Here is a 20,256-nt window from a genome sequence, read left to right as displayed (position 1 = left end):
CCTTTTATCAACGTTTGCCCAAAATTGGATTTTTCCATTTTCTTCCAATGTTTTAATGTTTTGCTTTTTTAAAAAAAAAAAAATATTTTTTCTGTTTTATCCTCTTTATTTTTTTATGCTGTTTTGTTGTTGTTTATATAAAATTGTGGTGCTAATTTGTTTTCATTTCCAATGTGAAGCACTTTGCAGCATTTTGACAAGTTGCTACACGAAAAGGTTTAATAGTCTAAATATTATTATTGTATTTAATGTAAACCTAAATAGAAAAAGTTTACAAAATATTTTATAGGAGCCAAAATGACTAAATTAAGAATGAGTCAAAAGTGATTTTCTGGACAGACAATTCACAGCAGAGTCCAAAACTCTGTCCCCATTTATCCTATTGGCCTAAATACAGGGACCCTGAGCCTGATTATAAGACAACCCTTCCTTTACCAACATCCAGTTTTGAGGACGGGAAACACTTTGACACTCATCCTGTTAGGAAAGTTTCCCTGAGATGTCATTAATCCAAGGAGAAGAGAGTCCTCGTTACTGAAGCCTTTTCTCTCATAGAGGTGAAAACGCACTAAAACCCACATCAGTGTCTCTGGTCTCTCAGTCAGACTCTCACTCTCTCATCAGAGCCATTTTCTCTCACAGTCAGTCTTTTTCAGCTCTTCATTGGTCACAGCTGTGATTCTTGGCCGTTGGACCGACTCTTCTGCAGTAAAGACGTCAAGAGATGTTAAGAACTCGTTTTCACTCGTCAGGAATTTATTTCGTCTGTGGCAGCGACACACGGTACACAATCTGTGTTACACTGGTGCTCTCTCCATTCAAAAAGAATATCTGATTTTATGAACAAGTGATTATCTAAGTCCTTGAATATAAAAAAATATTGTCTTATACTCAGGCCAATAAGGTCCTATAGCAGAAAGTGTTCTTACTTTTCTGCCCTTTTATTTGAGCGTCCAGATTCTTGGGGAGAAATTTGCCTTCCCTGACCCACGAGCCTCTGCACCGATGAACCAAAACATGATCATGTGAATACCTGAATACCTCATAATAAGTCACATGACAAAGGATCTGCTGCTAATGTCCTGGTGCGAGATACCACAGGGCACCTTCAGAGGAGTCCAGGCCCATGGAGGAACATCAGCACATTAGGTAGGTGGTCATAATGTTGTGACAGACTGTATTATTTATATTCTTAAGATAAATTAGTATCTTCAGACCTTTAAAAACTGAAAACCTTGATGTGATATTAGTTTGTTGGCATGAAACAGAACTACAGCTCTCAGCCGCCTGTCGAGCTGTTTTGTTGTGATCCACAGTTTTGGTCACTCATTTGTTCTGAGATAAGAAAAAAACAAAAACATTAAATGTAATTAGTAAAAATAAAAATACTCATTTTAAATCAAAATCATGAGACAGCAGGTAAAGAACAAACATTTCAATTCTCATCATTCTGACTTAACTTCATCTTAGTAAATGTAAATTTTGATGTTGGGGATTTTTATCATCTGTAGTGTTTTCATATGATTTTCTCTTCTTTCCCAGGCTTTAACGAGCAGGGAGACGGAGGAATCTTTATGTAACCACTGCACCGTTTGAATTTTGTCTCTACACAAAACATTTGCATGAATAAATAAATAAATAGATAAACCTCCTGGTGTTTATCAGAGGAGACCAATCATCTGCAGTGATTCCAGAGTTAATGTAATAATAATGCAGTGGAGGATAAACTGATACCCACAGGAGTTTAATAAAAACCAGATTATCAGCAGAGCGAGCTGCAGTGGAAAAACATTCTGAGAAAATAAAAGTGTCGCCACAGGGAGAAAAAGAAATCAACAAAACATTAAGAAGAAATGATATTTATCTGAGGGAACGGTTTATCTAATGGATCCTCTGCTGAACGACTTCTCAACACTTTAATAACAGTGTGTGTAACAGTGGCTGCTAAGATGCAAATCAGGCTTTTAATGTGATGCTTATCATGACTGTGTAGTGAGAAACCATCACTGCAGTCTCTAAATATATTTTCAAGTTAAAAGAATTTCTTCACATTTTGTGAAACCACGTGAATAAAAACGTCGGTTACATGTTTTTTCTATGACAGCATGTGTACGAGGTCAAAATTATAATTTTCAAGTTAAAAATATGTGACAGAAAATCGAAAGTAGGATCCTTCAAATCTTAAGACATTAAACCAAATTAACGAGATTAAGAGGATAAAATTTGTACTTTTTAAGTCAGAAATATGAGAGTGACTCAAACTTCAAGCAAAATTATTAAAAAAAAAAAAAAAAAGATTCTGATTTCAAGTCAAAATTAGCAGGTTAAATTTTGGGGTTTTTAATTCATGACTTCTTCAGTCAAAATTCAGAGATCATTGCTTTAGTTTCCCACAGATTTGATTTACAAAGAGTATTTTTATCGCCCTAACTTTTTATGGATGTCCTTCTTTTCCTGACAGAAATGAACTTCAGTGTAGTAAGTGTGTGTACAGGTGGATTGTTAATGTGTCAACTGTTTAACTAAAGTCATTTTTGTCTTTGTGCTTTTCTTAAAATGGATTCTCACAGAGTTGTTTTGATTTAGAAAGAAATGTTTTATCAGCAATTTTTCTTTTAAATTTTCCTTTTGCGTTTCTCCACAAATCTTTTGAACAAAAAAATAACGTATATATGAAAGAAACAATAAATAATACACAGAAACCTGAAGTCCCAGCATCCCACCCTCATTAATTCTAACACAATAACAGATGCATAAAGATGAAAAGTGCAAATATTTCTTCATATCATAGGAACAATACAAGACTGACTTTACATTTTTCTTCCTTTGATTTTCCAAAAGCTCCAGCTGTTGTAGTTTAAGATAACTGATGGTCTCAGGTAACATGAATGTCTCTGCCACCGTTTCAAAATTCTTATTTGGAAATACTAAAATAGTTCTGAGACACCAAATGCTCGAATCCCATTGGCTTAGGGCTGAAAACAGTCTAACAGAAAGTTCTTTTATTCTGAAATATCCAGTCACAGTTCCTCAGATTAGGATTGCATCTTTAAATTGTTAATTAAATCAGTGAACTTCCTGTCTGTAATCAGTCTGTTTCTTGTCCATGGCTTCTTTGTCGTGACGTCGTCTTCATCCCAGAATCCTCTTGTCATCGTTGACATTTTCATCTCAAAAAAAGAAAACAAACAAATGGATTCTCTGTTTCTTCGTTGTGTTTTCTCCCGTCGCTGAGACAGAAAAAACGACGTCCGACTCTTTGTCGGACGTGTTTGTTTCTGATGCCGGCCCTCGGCCCTCGGCCCTCGGCCCTCGGCCCGGCGGTCTTTCCCTCTGTGAGTCTGAAGGCACTTGATATCATGGCAGAGGGTAAAATTCCCTTGGTCCACCGCAGACAGACAGACTGATGTCAAAATTTTTTTTTTTTTTTAAACACTGCTCTGTGGATCGGCCCGCAGTATTAAGTTACCTTCCCCCATGGTACAGTACTGTTGATCTGTGTGGAGAGGGAGTTCAGAGGGGGGAGGGTAAGAGGGTTTATGAGAGGTGATGGAGGGGAAGAAGGGGGAAGTTCACTCAGGACAGTTCACATTCAAGCTGTTATTTCCTGTTAAACACTCCACCAAGTCTCCAAGTCACCAATCAGAGGACGACAGGTGGTCAGTGAGCTGCTCAGCTGTGAAAACAAACAGATAAAAACATCAAGTAGCTTACGAAGACAGAATGATCTTATCTGTTTAATGTGACTGTTTAAAGATATAAAGGCTCAGAACTTTGTTTTTAAATCTGAGAATCTCAAACTGGGAGGTGTTGCTGCTGCCCTCTGATTGGTGGATTTTTCCCTGGTGACAGCTCGAAGCTTTAAATGTCTGGGGTCATGGCGTCACATAGGGGGTGGGTGGGGGGCCTGTCACCTATGCTGGCCAATTAGAACCAGGCTCAGTGTGATGCACAGCTGCCATATATGGGACGAAGAGGGCGGGGCAAGAGACCTTAGATCTGAATGAGAGAGAGAGAGAGAGAGAGAGAGAGAGAGAGAGAGAGAGAGAGAGAGAGAGAGAGAGAGAGAGAGAGAGCAGTAGGTTTAATGAGTCAGGAGAAAACACTGCAACATAAAGTTAAAACTTCAACCATTTTAAATAAAGTTTCATTAAAATGGAAAGAGGGAAAACTCCAGTCGAAGAGCTGCAACACCATGTCTGTGGTCAGCATTTCATCCAGCAGGTGGAACGGTCACAGTACAGGTGAACGGTCACAGTGCAGGTGAACGGTCACAGTACAGGTGAACGGTCACAGTACAGGTGAACGGTCACAGTGCAGGTGAACGGTCACAGTACAGGTGAACAGTCACAGTACAGGTGTACTCACTGTTGGGTGGAGGGTCTTTACATTCACCCTCCTCGATTGTTACATCATCGATGGCGATATCTCCCTCGATGCCGGCGCCTCGGACTCCTTCCATCACCACCTGCCAGACAAACACAGTGTACAGGCAGCTGGATGACGGCAAACTGTCCTGAGAAACTTTCACAGAAATGTAAAATGATTCAAACACAGTTTCCTGTTGCTGCTTCACAATAAAAGTCAGTTAGTGTTTCAATGGGAAGCAGCAGCAGGTCGTTTTGGCTCTCTGTCGCCATGGGTGTGGTTTGTACCTGGAAGGCTGTGGTTGGGTGGATGTTGACCTTGGCTTGTCTCCAACGGTCTCCTTGGTTACCGGTCAGACTCCAGACTGAGGTGTCCGTCACCATCTGACCTTTCTGACGCAGGAAGACATTCAGAGCTCCTACAGGACACGGAACAAGAGACGGGTGTTTAAAATGATCAGAGCTCACTGTCCTCCGCCCTGACCTCCGCCCTGACCTCCGCCCTGACCTCCGCCCTGACCTCCGCCCTGACCTCCGCCATGTTGCTGCAGTCTCACCTATGTGTTTCCCGTACATGTGATAGAAGAAAGCGAAGCAGTAGGTGGGGTTGTTGCTGACGGCAGAGGAGGAGGAGGAGGTCTTGGAGTTCATGTTGAAGGTTGGAGACAGCAGACGAGCTTTATCTCCTTCCAGCCTCGGCCTCGATGTCTCGATGTACATGTAGAAACCTGAGACCACAACGAGTTAACAGGCAGCTTCATATTCATTTTCTTTAAACACCCTCAGGTGAGCGTCTGGCGTGTGTTGGCGTGTGTGCGCGTGTACGTGCGTGTGCGTGCGCGCATGTGTGCGTGTGTGTGTGCGCGTGTGTGTGTGTGTGTGCGCGTGTGTGTGCGCGTGTGTGTGCGCGTGTGTGTGCGCGTGTGTGTGTGTGTGTACCCTGTTTGGAGCCCGTGTGGTCCGAGCTCGGTCCGGTGTTTGGGGTGTACTTGGTGTCTCGGGTGGCGGCGCTGTGACGCGTCCAGTCGAACTCGTCAGTTTTGTCCTGAGTGAACAAACACAACGCCTCGTCCTCGAAACCACACTGGAACTCCTCTGAACACACACACACAAAGACATACACAAAAGAACACAGATCACAGCAGATCACAGCAGATCACAGCTGATCACAGCTGATCACAGCTGATCACAGCTGATCACAGCTGATCACAGCTGATCACAGCTGATCACAGCTGATCACAGAGCAGTGGCTGCATTACTGTGGTTCAGAACAGTGGAAACTGTGTGTTTGTATTTTTAAACCGTTGTAAATGAACCTGTGTGGTTTGTCTCGTGCGCCTGTTTTCCCTATTTGTGTGTGTGTTTGTCTTGCCAGAGCGTGGGGACGTTACCTCCTCCCGCCACACTACCTGCTCACCTGTCACTCACTCAGCTGAGGTCAGTGTGTGTGTGTGCGTGTGGGTGGAGACAGGTACTCACTCAGATGTGGGTTAACAGGAGCTGTGAAGGGACAAAAGAAAATAACTCAGGTCAACCACAATGGGGAAAAAGGCAGCTCTCCACAGAAGCAAACATTCACCAGGTCGCTGAAGAGAACCAGAAGAGTGAAGCAAAGTACACACACACACACACACACAGACACACAGACACACACAGACACAGACACAGACACACACACAGACACACACACAGACACACACACACACACACACACACACACACACACACACACACACACACACACAGACACACACACGTGTCAGATTGATGGTTAAAATGAATTAAAGTGGTAGAAAATGGATGAAGGTGATGGAATGGAAGGAAAGCAGTGTCGTCCTCGCTCCACACAGATGTTTTCCTGTCTGCACAGGAAGTGACGTGTTGATCATATGCTTCATTTATTCACGAAGTCCACTTCACGTTGGAAAATAAAGGCTCCGATGTAAACACAACATACCGCTGTGGGCTCACTGCTCCTTCTGTTAAAGAGGCTGAACTCACTTTTTATCCATCCATCTAAACAACTATACAGATTTCAGGTGGCGACCCGCAGAGGGTCATGTGACCCAGCAGAGCTCTGTCAGGTGGAGGTGTTTACCTTCACCTTTTAGTTCATCCTTTCTGCTGCAGTATGAAGCGCTCCACACCGGAGATGATGGTGTGCAATGGTCCATATACGTCCCCTGAATAAACTCTGTGTATTTACTGTCCCATCACTAACCAAGATAGTGCTAACTCACAGGAAACAAAGGAACTGTGCTGCTGTCAACCACAGTGTAACGAGCAAATTTCTGTTTGTGAATTTATAGTATTTTTGATGTATGTTAATAATATCAGGAGATGAAAAGTCATACCACTGTACGTGATGATGCGTTCGGTGGCGTCTCCCTCCCCGTAGCGGGTGATGGGTGTGAGGCGGACCAGGTAGGACTCAGGTTTGATGAGCTCTGTCAGGTTGTAGGTCAACAGCTCCCCCTTCTGGATGGTTCCCTCCATGGGAATCTCCTGCTCCCACCAGCGAGACTGACCCATCTGAAACACAAACGAAGACTTCTGTTACTGATGAAGACGCTGCACTGAATTACACACTGTTAATCACAAGAAGCACCTGCTCAGGTGAACCTCACACACAGACCATGGATCATGGAGCACGGAGTCCATGACGGGACACCACAGAGGAAGCTGCTGCACCTGAAGCACAGCACAGCTGGTCGCTCTGCGTGGCCACATTTTTCTTTCCGCTCTCACGGACAGCTGTGGGACGGCAGCCTGGCTGAAGCAGGTCCGTGTTCAGTGACCGTGTTAACAGTCAGCATGTCCCGGGCAGTGCGGTGTGTTATGGCAGCCGTTACCTCCCGGTGTGTTCGGCTGGTAAAACATGCTGGAACTGTCTGTTTGCTGCTTCGGGCCTGAGCATCAGTTTCTTCTCACCGGAACTTCTTCATCACGCAAACACCTGCGGTGATTTTTCAGGTGTCGGTATAAACTGCTCGTGTTTCCGCTGGATGTTGCAGCTTCAGCGCGACAGGTTTCGCACAGTACCTGTTTCTGCTGCACGTCTGCGGCCTCAGAGCCGAAACAGTCCCAAATGAGCGACGAGCTGTTTTTACTGGGGATTAAACGCCGTCATCCGCTTCTGCTCCAGCTGAAGCCGTTTGACTAATGAAGCAGCAGGTGGAGCGCGTGATGCTGATTGCGTTAGCCTGACCTGTGCACGCGCAGCACGCCGCTTCTGATCGGTGAGCTCGGCAGGTAGGGAGAGGTACAGGTGCTGGATGAGGAGCGTTCCCCTGCTGCTGTTCTGACATTGTGTATGTGATGAACTGAAAGTTGAAACTTTGCACATTTAATTCTGACCTCTTCCCTGAAGCAGTGCTTTGGTCACATCAGTAAAAAAGAAAAACAAACACGAGTTCATCCAGACTAACAACACACACTCACTCACTGTGTACTCCTCCTTCTCCCAATCACTCACATTCCCTCTCTCTCTCTCTCTCTCTACACTCAGTTCATTTAACACTCCAGTAAACTCTTCCTCCTCCTCCTCCTGTCTCTTCACTCTCCTGTGAACTCACTCTCTTTCTTCCGTTTCCTCCAGTCTTTCTTTCATCATCTTCTCTTTCTTCTGTCTCTCTTTTTCTGTCTTCTTCCTCTCATCATTTTCTGTCTCATCAGCACTTCCTCCCTCCTCTCTCTCTGCAGCACAGTGGTCTATGTGAATGAAGACAGGTTGGTTGCCATAGAAACAAACATTTCTTCTCTTCCTCTTTATTCACTACACCTGATCAAAGCTATTATTTCAATTAGCTCAATGTACACGTTTATTAAAAACATACCCTGCCGAGCTTTAAGCATCAACACCCACAAAGTCACGAGTGTTATCCCACCGGTTCGAGGTCAGCTGGGTCAGACCGGCTTGTTCCACAACAACTTACAACATATTCTTTTCCTTTTCATCTTTTCCTTTCTTTCTACAATTCATATTGATGCACTGAAACTTATTTATTTGATCTACAAAGGGATGACCCCAAACCCTTACCTTCAGATCTGATCAGTATTTATTTATCCTTTGACCCAGGAGCAGTGTTAGAATTCCTTGTTTAAAGAAAACCGGAACGTATTTACTGACAGCTCCCTGGAGAGTTTAACATCAAATATGTTGCACGAAAAGGCAGTGCAAGGGTTAAACAGGAAGGCTGTGTCCTATATCTGTCAGAGAGAGAGAGGATTACCTCCAGCTACTGCAATCTGGCCAGTGAGCATCACACACGCACGGGTTTGTTTTACATGCAAAGTGAGGACCCTCCCTGAAATAATACATTTCCTTATCAAACTTTAATCTGAACTTATTTCTAACTTTAACCCAAAAACCAAGTCTCGACCTTCAAACGCCCCTTTGAAGAGGAGAAGAACAAACCAAATGTCCTCACCGTGCAACAATATCCTGGTAAGGCCCTGGAACTACAAAAGGTCCTCATAATGATGGAAATAATGGAAGTACAAGAGAGCTCTCACTGTCTGAATGCATCGAATGTTTCAAACACACCACCGCTGCAGTACATTAGCATGCCATGTGACGTGTTACACGATGTCCCTGAAGCACGGAGAGGACGTGTGCAGTAACATCCAGCATTTCTGGAAACTGAATGAGTTAGTGATGAAAACATGACTCTGACTTTACTTTGTCTCTAGGTTATGTCTTCAGTATGAATATGTATGTTCATGCTACTAAAGTTAGCATCTTCTTAGTGATGACAACCAGCCCAATGAACCTCCTCAAGAACCCAAACAGTACACCAGAGTTGTTAGTTTAGCTGATTGACAGAAAATTAAGTGGCAACCATGTGATAAATGATGAAGACAAAAACTGGCACCAGCTTCTTAAATTTAAAAACTTCATTTTCTATGATAGTAAACTCAACATCTTTATGTTTTTCGCTGTTGATCAGAAAAAAAAACACATCTGAATAAGCTCTGGGGAGTGATGACGAGCATTTCGCATTTTATTGCTGTCAAGTCAGTTTTACTCACATGGCACCAGATGATAACAGAAGTTATCTCAGGGCTTTTCATGCAGAGCAGGTCCAGCCTCGATGGCAGCATGTTCTACAGTATGCTACAGGTTTCACGTCAGGAGCTTTTTCTGCATTGTATAAGCTGCGTGTAGGACGTGATCATATTTCATTAAACAGTAACACAGTTTTACTGCCTATAAAAAGGCACAGAGTTTCTCTGATGGGTTTGATCTGAATATTTTTCCTGGCTCATAAACTCCCTGCACCACTTTTACTGCCTTCATTAAAGTTTCTCAGCTGTAAAAAAACATCATCTTGTTTTATATTTTATGTTTTTAACTTCACTGCACTTTGTAACTTTGTTTTGAAAGGCGCTATGTAAATTAAGTTATAATTATCATTATTAGCACTGTTATTATCTGCTGTTGATGGAAATGTGTACATCTAGTGGCCATTTTGGATTAAAAGAAGTTCAGCAAAGAAAAGTCTGTGCTCTTCTACACTTTTCTTCTTGTAACCAAACCATCATTCAGGACATTCTGACTTCCCTTCTTTGTCTCCCAGCTCTCAGCTCACCGGTCCCCACTGGAGTTGTTATGTACTGACCTGTCTGATGCCAAGTCTGTAGGCCAGGATCCGGTCCACAGCATTGGGCTCCATCTGAGTCCACTGCAGCTTGAAGCCGTACACTCGGGGTCGGTTCTGCCACAGAGCGCTGTAGGTGTCGTAGTAAAACTCTGGAGGGTAGGCCTTTCCTGAGGAGACACAGGGGTCAGAGGTCACACAGAGCTGGATCCAGGTTCATTTAACAACAGGCATCAAGACTCTTTCATGTGTTGAACCCTTTACAGTTGTTTTTGGACTGCTTTGATTTATTAAGTTCTGTTAGTAGTTCCTGTTTCGTAAAGTCAAGCTATTCTTTTTGTCTCTTCAGTTTTGGTTGTGTATTTCTGGTTTTATTTTGAAGGCTTGTCCCTTGTGTATCTTGTCTTAGTCTACTTCCTGTCATTGTCTAGTTTCCCTCCTTCTGTGATTGTCTGCCCCGCCCTAACTGGTTTCACCTGTTACCTGGTGTATATAGGTCTTGTTGTTCCCCTGAGTCTGTATCTGTGCTGCCTTTGTTCCTTCCTGTGGACTTCCTGTTTCCCTGCCATGTCCTCCCTCTGGTTCAGTTTCGTTCCTGTTTGAGTTTTGTTCTGTGGCCCTGGACTCTTCCAGTGATTTAGAGTTTAATAAAAAGACTTTTAGTTCACTCGTCTGTCTGACCTGTGGTTTCTCTCCCCTTGTGCTGCTGGCTGCCTGCCGTGACACACTCAGACAAATCATGTTTGATTGGTATTAGTATATGAAACATGCGACCATAAAGCAACTTCTGTGCCTGTCCGAGCTATAGCAAGGCTGTTCTCACATAAAAACATTTTAAGATACAAAACATGTTTTTAAGTCTCACTGCGAAGATTTAAACGTCGGTTTTCATGTTTGCCGGCTTCAAAGAGGGAGAAGAAGAAATGATGACAAAGTAAAAAGAAGAGTCAGAGTGTGTTAATCTGTGAAGCAGAAGGATTATAAAACTCAACTTAATACAACAGTAAACTGTGTGTGTGTGTGTGTGTTCACAGCACACGTCTGTACCAGCATGTTTGTATGTTTGCCTGTCAGTTCACACACACACACACACACACACACACACACACACCACTGTCAGTGTGTTTCTGCTGATGTTCAGGCTGGAGGATTAAACCACTAAAGAAGAAGAGTCACCTGACTGGCTGAAGCCTCCAACATGAGCAACCTGATAACACAGAGCTGAGAGCTGATTGGCTGACTCAGCTCTTCATAATGTATGAATACACCAATCACACCAAGTGATCCAAATACAGTTCAAAGGGAAATGTACTTACTCCATGATATTTAACTGACAGCTATAATCACTGGTTAGGTGAATATTTAACAGTACACCCACCGACCAATCAGCAGCTCCACATCAGAATGTGCTTGGAAGCAGACTCCATATGCTTGGTTAACCAGTTTCAGCTGTGTGTGTGAAAACTGAGTCATGTTGAGGTTTTGTCTCACAAAGTCACTTTCTGTTCTGTCAGTTTTATTCTGAAACCCTGCTGTCGTCTCATTGGCTGCCGCGGGCTGAGCGAGGTTTAAAATGCCACCGGCGTGTTCACACCTGATTAACAACACAAACCTCACCTCAGCAGCGACAAGCCCGACATAATCGCCGTCACTTTCCATCAGGTCTCCGTCCTCAGCTTACAACTTCCCCTCTTTAAACACTTTGTGCTGCTGCCTGCAGAATGTGCTGCTGCTTGGTGGCCAGCCCCGATAAGAGGCTTAACGCAGCTGCTGGTTTTACAGGGAGAGTCTCGCAGCGCTGACAGGGCGTCTCTGTGGGGGAGCTTTCATCAGGAGAGGACGGAGATACAGCCGCCACTTCCCATGTGACGTCTGCTGCTCGCGGAGCCGTTCTCTGAAACTCGGCTCAGTCCGATGATTCAGCGACGGCCCCACATTTACATTTCAAATTAAAACTGTGTGTGTGTGTGTACATAGTGTACACTCATATAGAGAACGTACACTCGACTCGACAGCGGCTGATGCTGGCTCTGATAGATCCTCTTCTTTCACTGCCTGTTAGTATTTTGCATTTTGTTCTAAATACTTTTCTTTTTTCCAGATTTTTTGTTTCTGCTGCTGTTACGACACAGCATAACCATGACAACAGATCACTGAGTGAACACGAGTATCAACAATGTGCAGCAAAAATAAAAGATAAAGCTTTATTTATCACACGGAGGTGAAAAGTAAAAACCTGGATGTGTATTATCTCTGAGCCTTGAAGACCTCAGCTGTAAATTCAGCAACAGAGAGGAGGCAGCCCGCTACTGAAGGCAGGAAGTCGTCTAATCTTACCAGAGAGTAAAGTGTTTGTCAGAGAGCAGATGTGAGAGAGGATGAGAAGGTTTCCTGAAGCTCTGCACATTATTTATAAAGCTTCAAACTCCCCTGAGGAAACTCTCCATGATTCTCTGCTCTGTCTGCCAGCGCACAAGATTTAAAGAGGAGATAAACTCTAATTACCCATCGTGTTCTCATCCTCGACATGTTCCCATCAGACCTCAGGCCTGTTAACAAAACCTCATCAGCAGCTGCACGACGGGATCAGACTGGGATTAACTGGGAAACTGGTACTAGGAGGCTGTTCTCCCAGTAACAGGAATAAAGGTGGAGCTGGTTTTAAGTTTGTCAAGTTGTGTCTCAGGTCTGTCGAGCGAAGCCTCAAGTCTGTTAGGAAGTAAAATAAAGTAAAAGTCAAATAGAGTAAAATCTATCATCTCATCATTTAAGACCTAAGTCCTGGTCTAGTTGCCTGGACACTGGAGACAGGTCCAGATCAGAGAATCTGTGTGGGTCCGTACGAGCAGACGCCCCGCCCCTCTGCGTGCACACACCTCCCCAAACATTAATGATCATCGCTGATCAAATACACCGACACACAAACAAACCCAACCTGCACGCAGCCTCAGGTCAAAAGCAAAGACCCATCATGCCCCACCCAAGCAGACTCACCTGTGACCAGGAAGGTGCAGCGCCCCGCCCCGGCCTCGTTGGTGATGTCACAGGTGTACTCGCCGTAGCCCTCTCGGTTGAGAGCTCGTACGTGGTAGCTGGTGTCGTCTTTCTGGTCGCTGAACTGTCCGACAGTGAGGAGGCGGGAGCCCAGCTTCCACTCGTATCGCAGGAGGCGAGCCGGGTGAGCTCGCAGCAGGCGGCAGGTGAGGCTGAACGCTCGGCCAAGAGCCTGACGGATCTCAGTATACACTGGCTCCACGGTGGGAGGGACTGTTGGACAGAGAGAGACAGAAAACATGGGACAATATCAAGATAATTCTGAAATAACTCAACTTACCTAAAAACACGATGCAGCCACTGAGAAGAGGTTTGAATTCAGCTCAGGTTACTGAGAACAGCATCCTGTTACTGTTTGAATCAGCAGAAACCTCCAAAGGAATCAATAAGGTTTAATCTGATCTGATCATTGGATCTGCAGCTGATCTTGGCTCCGTGTTCTTTCTGCTTCCTGAGGTTTGGGGTTTATTGGGGAGATTTCAGGCCTTCTGGGAAATTATCTGCTGGTTTTTACAACACACATTTATCTTTAGCATCACGTGTTCCCTCTAACCTGAGCCCAGCTCTCACTACAGCGGTTCAGAGCTGAAACAGGTCCTGCACCTAAGATCTGAATCACTGTATTAAACTGATAAAACTAATAAATCTGACTGAATGAGACAAAATTTAAAGTCACTGCTGCTGCATTTCATTTCCTGCTCTCTCACTTCACTCGGCTCCAGAATAACCTTAAACCTCTTAAGTATCTGAAATATTATAAAGTCAGACAGGCGTTAACCTCTATCCTGCAGTGCTCTGCTAAAGGGCACAAAGGCAGAGTCTGATCTGTCTGTCTAAATCCCTCCAGCAAAACTCTCTCAGAGGATTTCAGCCACGTTACAGGTGTCACTTCACAGATTAACGTCCTGCTGTCAAACACAGATCAACAGACAAAACGGCAGCAGCTGCAGCGACCGTCCTCTGACGTCTCAGCAGCAGAGCGAGGAATCATCTGAATCCTCACTGATAGAGAGTACGAGCGCTGCCTGGCTCCGGGGACGAGGCAGTGCTCAGCCCCACACGATTCATTCAGGCTGAGAGATCAGAGCAAAACAAGTTTAAAGGGAGTCTGAAGACTCGTTATAACAAAATTCCATCACAGGAAATTTTTGCATTTGTGTAACATGAATAACTTTCATGGCTTTTTAAAGCTTAACCAGCTTCCTCTGCTTTGCTGCCACATCCAGGGAAACGACTCTCCACAGTCTGCAGCCACTTTATCGACATGATGTTCTGATCCTCGTTTTACTGACTGACGTTTTAATGAGTGAAACTTTGTCTTAATGCAAGAGTGAGAACATATTTATCCCTTAAAAAAACCCACACACACACACACAAGCAGAGGTTACAGAGATAAAAGTCTGCGGTTCATCTCAGCTGAAGGTCCTGAAAAGTTCCTCCTGGTCCAGCGCCATCTAAAGGTCAGCCAGATGCCTCTTCCCCGCGGCAACCGTCAGCCGAGCTCTGATTGGCCAAAGAAGACTTCCGACCTTCTATTTAATTCCCACGATGCACTACAGGACCTGGTGCTCGAGCTGGTTCATGATCTCTGAAAAGTCTTGCAGTAAAATGTTCTCTTCCAAGAATGAACAGGAGCAGAGAGGAGGAACAGTCCCTGCTGGTCTCCACTCCACACGGGTCCACTGTTACAGGTTCACTCTCCGGAACCCAAACGTGTGTCAGTGATCCAACAGATGGTTTGAAGAGAAACGAGTTACTGAACTGCTGCTGAGAGCATTTACTCACCTAATACACACTCTCTCTCTCTCTCTCTCTCTCTCTATATGTGTGTGTGTGTGTGTGTGTGTGTGTGTGTGTGTGTGTGTGTGTGTATATATATATATATATATCTCATATATCTCTCATCTGTCTCGATCCATATTCTCTAAATAAAAAAAAGTCAATATTGTCAATATTAATGTTACTTCACTAGGCTGCAGCCTTCTGTCTCATCAGTTTGAGACACTTATTTTGAAAAGGCTTCATCTTCATCAGCTTCATCATCCTCGTTTGTTCCTCAAGCCATCGAACAAACGAACACATGTAAAGAAAGAATCAGTGAAGGACGAGTGTTGAGTTAAAGCCAAACTCAGACACATTGATCATCTGTCAGCAGCTGATCTCAGACCAGGTGAACTGATTAGGACACGACTCTGCGACAGGAGCAAACCATCCGTTTGTTTCCGTGGGGTTAGTGATGAAGAGTGATGAAGTTCACTGAGCCTTCCACCTCTGAATGCCTGCTCTCCATCTCCACCCTCTTTGTATCAGTGATGCATGTCTGGGTTTTCACAGCTTTTCTGACTGAATCTTATTCTTCTCCCATCTTCTCCCATCATCTCACAGACCTGTTTCCAAAGTGTCCTGACAACAAGCACGTCTTCTTTTTAGCTACAATCACATCAGACATGTTAGAAAACTCACATGGCGCCTGGTGCGGCTCAGGACGTGGCCCGGATCCGTGTATTTGAGTCCAGCTTTGTGCCGGCTCGAGGGTCCCAGCGGTCTGCACTGGCCCTTATGGAGATGTAAGTTTGTGAGTCGTCCGTTTGATTATTTATTTACTTCCTGTTAGTTAATTCAATAACTGCTCGATGTTGGTTCTTCATCTTCTTTTTTCTCGTTTTATTTGTATTGTGAAGACTCTTCTGTCAGTGTGTCCTCCCCCTGTGTTCTAACATTTCACTCATGTCTGATCATTTACCTTTTGTTATGTAAACGATGAACATAATGTTCGATGTTTGTCTCAGTAAACATTATTCTTTTATCATTTCATTGGTCAGTGTTGGATGTTTTCAGTTTCTCTCTCTGAACTCTGAGTCCTCAAACCGCTCGGCTGAAGATTTCCTGCCAGTTTCCACATCGATTCTCCAGAGAATCAGAACGAGTCGAGCTGCAGAGGAGATTCACTCTGACAGCCTTTTAGTGCAGCAGGAAGCCAGGAGCTGTGTGTGTGTTTCTGTGTGTGTGTGTGTGTGTGAGTGTGCAGCTTCCTGTCACATCCATGATTGTATTTTGTGCGACGTGGTACCCTGCAGGTTAGACGGAGCGTGACTGGAAGGTCATGGATTCGATTCCCATCTACAGGCAGACAGGCAGACAGACAGACAGACAGACAGGCAGACAGGCAGGCAGGCAGGCAGACAGACAGGCAGACAGACAGGCAGGCAGACAGCTGGTGTCCGTCACCGGCTGCCTGCGTGCCCTTGAGCAGAGGCGTTGAACCAGCCGTCCACCTGCTGTGACAGAACTGCTGGTGTGCGTTTCCACAGATTTGGTGTTTTCATCAGACAGATCTGCTGCTGTCGGCTCTGATGGATGTGATGCACTTTGATTGGATGATGTGACATCTGCAGGGCTCAGGAGTCAACGCCGCAGTGCACTCTGGGTATTTCGGGGGCTGAAGCCGCACAGTTGTCGGCTGCGGGTGTTTGTTTACATCTGCAGCAGATGTTCCGTTTGGTTTCGGCTGAAAAGAGATTCCTGACTGAAAAATGTGCAGTGGAGGATGAAAAGAGGAGGAAGATGTTCAGACCGGAGGACGTGATGCTGAGCTGGGTTATCCTTGTTTCCATGACAGCAGGAGGCGTCAGGAACTTCCTGGACTATCCCTCCTGGACTGGACCATTTTCAGCTTTACCTGGTTAGAAAACCCGGAACCACTGGAACCACTGGAACCAGGCTTTCAGCCTCTCTCTGTCCAGTGTGTGCAGTTGCACTGATGTAGCATAACAGACTCACACACACACAGTTTTTAATATAATTTCCTGCAGTTGTGTGTGTGAACAATCTTAATTACTAACATGGATTAGCTGATTAATCCCACTCTTATAAGTGCTTTTGTGTGTGTGTGTGTGTTACCCACACTGCACCACCAGCTGGATCAGAGCCTCTCGCGGTTTCACGTTGAAGCCGTTGTACTGACTCGTCTGGCAGCGGTACGTCCCACTCATCTCTCTCGTCACGTTGTTGATCCTCAGGACGCCGTCGTAGCTCTCCGTCTGAGCCGAGCCGTCCGGCATCAGAGCCGCCGCCGCCGCTGCCGCCGCCGCCGCCCCGCTCTCCTCCACTCGAGACCACAGGATGATGGGTTTGGGTTTCCCTGAGACCAGACACTGCAGGTCCACTGTGTCGCCCTCCTGAGCGATGAGGTGAGAGCGCCCCCTGGGGACGGTCAGCTCCGGAGGAACTGCAGGGACAGAGACGGGTTACTACACTGTACAATGCACAGGTAAACAAGCTGTTCTTCTGTATTGGAGGAGGAGTTTGGAGGGGGGGGGTTACACACTCCATCCTCCCTCCCTCTTTCTCTCACACTCAGTGCGTCTCTCCTCCCGTCCGCTGAGGCCACAAACAAACTCTGCCGCTGCCAGCAGACGCTGTGTCCGTCTGAAGGACACGTCTCGTGCACCTTCACGTGTCCCAGTCAAAATGATTTTTAACCAGCTGCTGGAAACTGACGTCTGTGCTCAGACAGATTAATAAACTCCTCTGAGCCCTGATCATCCTGTCTCAAATAAAGACCTGGTTCTTCTTCAGTTCAGGTGAGTAAAAGCCCCTCCCACGGCGTGACTCACCTGTAGTGGATGAAATGTTGACGTCAATGCTGATCTCAGGGATTCCTCCATTCCTCAGCGACGCCACGCAGGTGTAGGTGCCGAAGTCGGTGAACTTGAGGTCGATGATGTCAAGGTTTGTGGTTCCCGGTGAGACGTCGGTGTCGGTGTGGGTGATGACCATCCGCTCGGAGCTACGCAGCGGCCGGCCGTTCTTCAGCCAGTTGAACTGCAGCTCCTCCGGCGGCGTGGCCTCCACCTGGCAGCTGATCTTCACCTCCCGGCCGATCTGGATGTTGTCGTCATTGTGGTACGGGTCGGGCGTGATCCAGAACCGACCTTTGCGAAGGCCTGCAAGAGACAAACGGAGCAGAGAAGACAAACTTTAGTCCCACGGCCAGATTTAACCAGTTCACCAGTTTTCTGCCGAGCGGCTCAGGCGTGTCGTACGACTTCATCTGAATGAATGAATCTCTAAACGGAACACGTCAGAGGCAGCGATTCCAGTGGTTACAGCTGCTGTGACGTCTGCATCAGTCAGTGTGTCGTCCCTGCAAACGCACAACAAACTGCAGTGGACAACTGCAACAGCTGCACACAGGCCAGAAGGTTGGAGTTCAAATGACAGATCTGTGTGTGTGTGTGTGTGTGTGTGTGTGTGTTGGGGGTATGTGTATATAAATAGCTTCAGCTCATGAGGCGAGCAGCTGATTGTCCTTGTTCATTAAGATTAAAGCAAAGAATGCCTCAGAACACGTGTGTGTATGTGTGTGTGTGTGTGTGTGTGTGTGTGTGTGTTTTCACTGCGTCAGTAAAAGGTCTATTGCATAACTAGAGGTGGATACAGTGACTCATATGAAAGTCACAGCACGCACACACTTCACTAGCTTGGCTCCAGTGTCACTGCACAGTTGTGCTGTGACAGTACTACAGTGGCACTGTAGTACTGTGGTGGTGTAGTATTGTGGTATTGTGGTACTGTGGTGGTGTGTTGAGGTGCATCATTTCTTCTCTCTGTTGACCTGAAGCAGGATTTTTCATGGTTTATTTTTTTTAACACTGCTCCATCCAACCAAACACACACACACACACACACACACACACACACACACACACACACACACACACACACACACACACACACACACACACACACACACACACACACACACACACACACACACACACACACACGCTTCCATCATGTCTGTGTCTGCTCTGCTGTAATAAATCCTGCTGTGTTTAAACATCTGGTTTTATACTGAACCAGCTGAGACGCATCATCACAACCTCACAGCGTGCTCACGAACTTCAGGTCGGACGCCGCAGGAAATGATTCCACACAGCAGAGAGGATGAGGATGAGGATGAGGATGATGAGGATGAGGATGATGAGGATGAGGAGGATGATGAGGATGAGGATGAGGATGAGGATGAGGATGATGAGGATGATGAGGATGAGGATGATGAGGATGTGATTTACGGAAACTGAAATAATCTGAGAGCGTAACGTCTCTGCACAGACTCAGATAAACGCTCTGTTTGCTGTGGACGTGTCAGATCTATTCTGGTTTATTCTGTACACTCAAAGCAACAAGTTATGACATCAGCGCGCCTCCTTACCTGCAGCGACTAAAGCCGACGACTCACCTGAACTCTACGCACCTTTCAACAGGTAGACACCACGAGAGCCAAAACTAAATCCCACAGGAACAAAAATCTCACATCTACCAAAAATAGCACAACTCCAGTCCGACACACGCCCACGCAGGAGAAGACAGTGTCATGAGGAGTGAAGGCAGAGCCGGCTGCTCAACTCACACAACGAGCTGACTGACAGAAAACACATTTTCATCAAGACCTGGTTTTAGGTTAAGTTTAGATTTGGGTTAAGTTTAAATGTCGCACCTCTGACCAGTATGGTCGTGGATTTCTTGGCAGGGTTTCCCACGTTGTTGGATGCTACACAGCTGTAAACGCCGCCATCATCCACAGTCACGACGGGGAAGGTCAGGGTGCCACCGCTGACGATGCTCCTCTTCGGGAGCTCCTCCCCTCCTGGCCTCACCCATGTCAGGGTAGGGGGAGGGTCTCCGCCTGACGCCACACACACCAGAGTGACCGTCTCCCCCGGATTCACCACCAGGGGGTCGTCCAGGAGCAGTTTAATGGAGGGAGGAGCTGAAGGGAGGATGGAGGGAGGAGGAGTTGCAAAAGGGAAGGATGAAAGTGGAGAGAAGAGGAGGAGAAAATGTTAAAAATCAGTTTTTATTAATAATCATTATTCAACTTAGCACTTAGAACAATTATTTATTCATCATTCTTCCCTCACAACTCAACTTTTTTGATCTGTGACGTCATCATTGAGAAGAAAATGAAAAGACTGATTAAACAAAAGAAACGCAACAATATTCCATCTGCACCGACTCCTTCAGGTGTTCTGTCTGTACATATTTGACCGATACTCTTCTGTCACTCAACTGATCGATGAACTTTGTATCTCTGCCACAAACAGTGATTTAGTTTCTCACAATTCCGTTGACATTTGAACGCACTGCTCTCTCTCGCTCTCTCTCTCTCTCTCTCTCTGGATGAAAATATGACTAATAATGGTTTTTATTACGTTATTCTATTGTAAAAA

General features: G+C 45.5%; 1 protein-coding gene across 3 annotated transcripts in view; it reads right to left on the bottom strand.

Annotated features, from left to right (window-relative positions):
* Positions 1 to 36: 36 nt before the first annotated feature.
* The window catches only part of mdga2a (MAM domain containing glycosylphosphatidylinositol anchor 2a), a 39,266-nt gene continuing 19,046 nt past the window's right edge, over positions 37 to 20,256 (bottom strand). Inside the window, exons 6-18 of one of the 3 annotated variants that reach the window (XM_041060754.1) lie at positions 19,524 to 19,796; positions 17,638 to 17,967; positions 16,926 to 17,249; positions 12,962 to 13,234; positions 9,989 to 10,137; positions 6,722 to 6,899; positions 5,847 to 5,867; positions 5,307 to 5,462; positions 4,925 to 5,095; positions 4,656 to 4,786; positions 4,369 to 4,468; positions 3,915 to 3,999; positions 37 to 3,676 (exon numbers count right to left, since the gene is read on the bottom strand). In XM_041060754.1, coding sequence (XP_040916688.1) covers positions 3,673 to 3,676; positions 3,915 to 3,999; positions 4,369 to 4,468; positions 4,656 to 4,786; positions 4,925 to 5,095; positions 5,307 to 5,462; positions 5,847 to 5,867; positions 6,722 to 6,899; positions 9,989 to 10,137; positions 12,962 to 13,234; positions 16,926 to 17,249; positions 17,638 to 17,967; positions 19,524 to 19,796 — 2,195 coding nt within the window. In that variant the 3' untranslated portion in view covers positions 37 to 3,672. Of the gene's footprint in view, positions 4,000 to 4,368; positions 4,469 to 4,655; positions 4,787 to 4,924; positions 5,096 to 5,306; positions 5,463 to 5,846; positions 5,868 to 6,721; positions 6,900 to 9,988; positions 10,138 to 12,961; positions 13,235 to 16,925; positions 17,250 to 17,637; positions 17,968 to 19,523; positions 19,797 to 20,256 lie in introns of all 3 variants that reach the window. The other 2 variants (XM_041060755.1, XM_041060756.1) reach the window with 2 other exon arrangements.

Source organism: Toxotes jaculatrix, chromosome 17, assembly GCF_017976425.1.
Source record: "Toxotes jaculatrix isolate fToxJac2 chromosome 17, fToxJac2.pri, whole genome shotgun sequence".
Taxonomy (NCBI): Eukaryota; Metazoa; Chordata; class Actinopteri; family Toxotidae; genus Toxotes; species Toxotes jaculatrix.
This window is presented reverse-complemented; position numbering and strand designations above follow the sequence as displayed.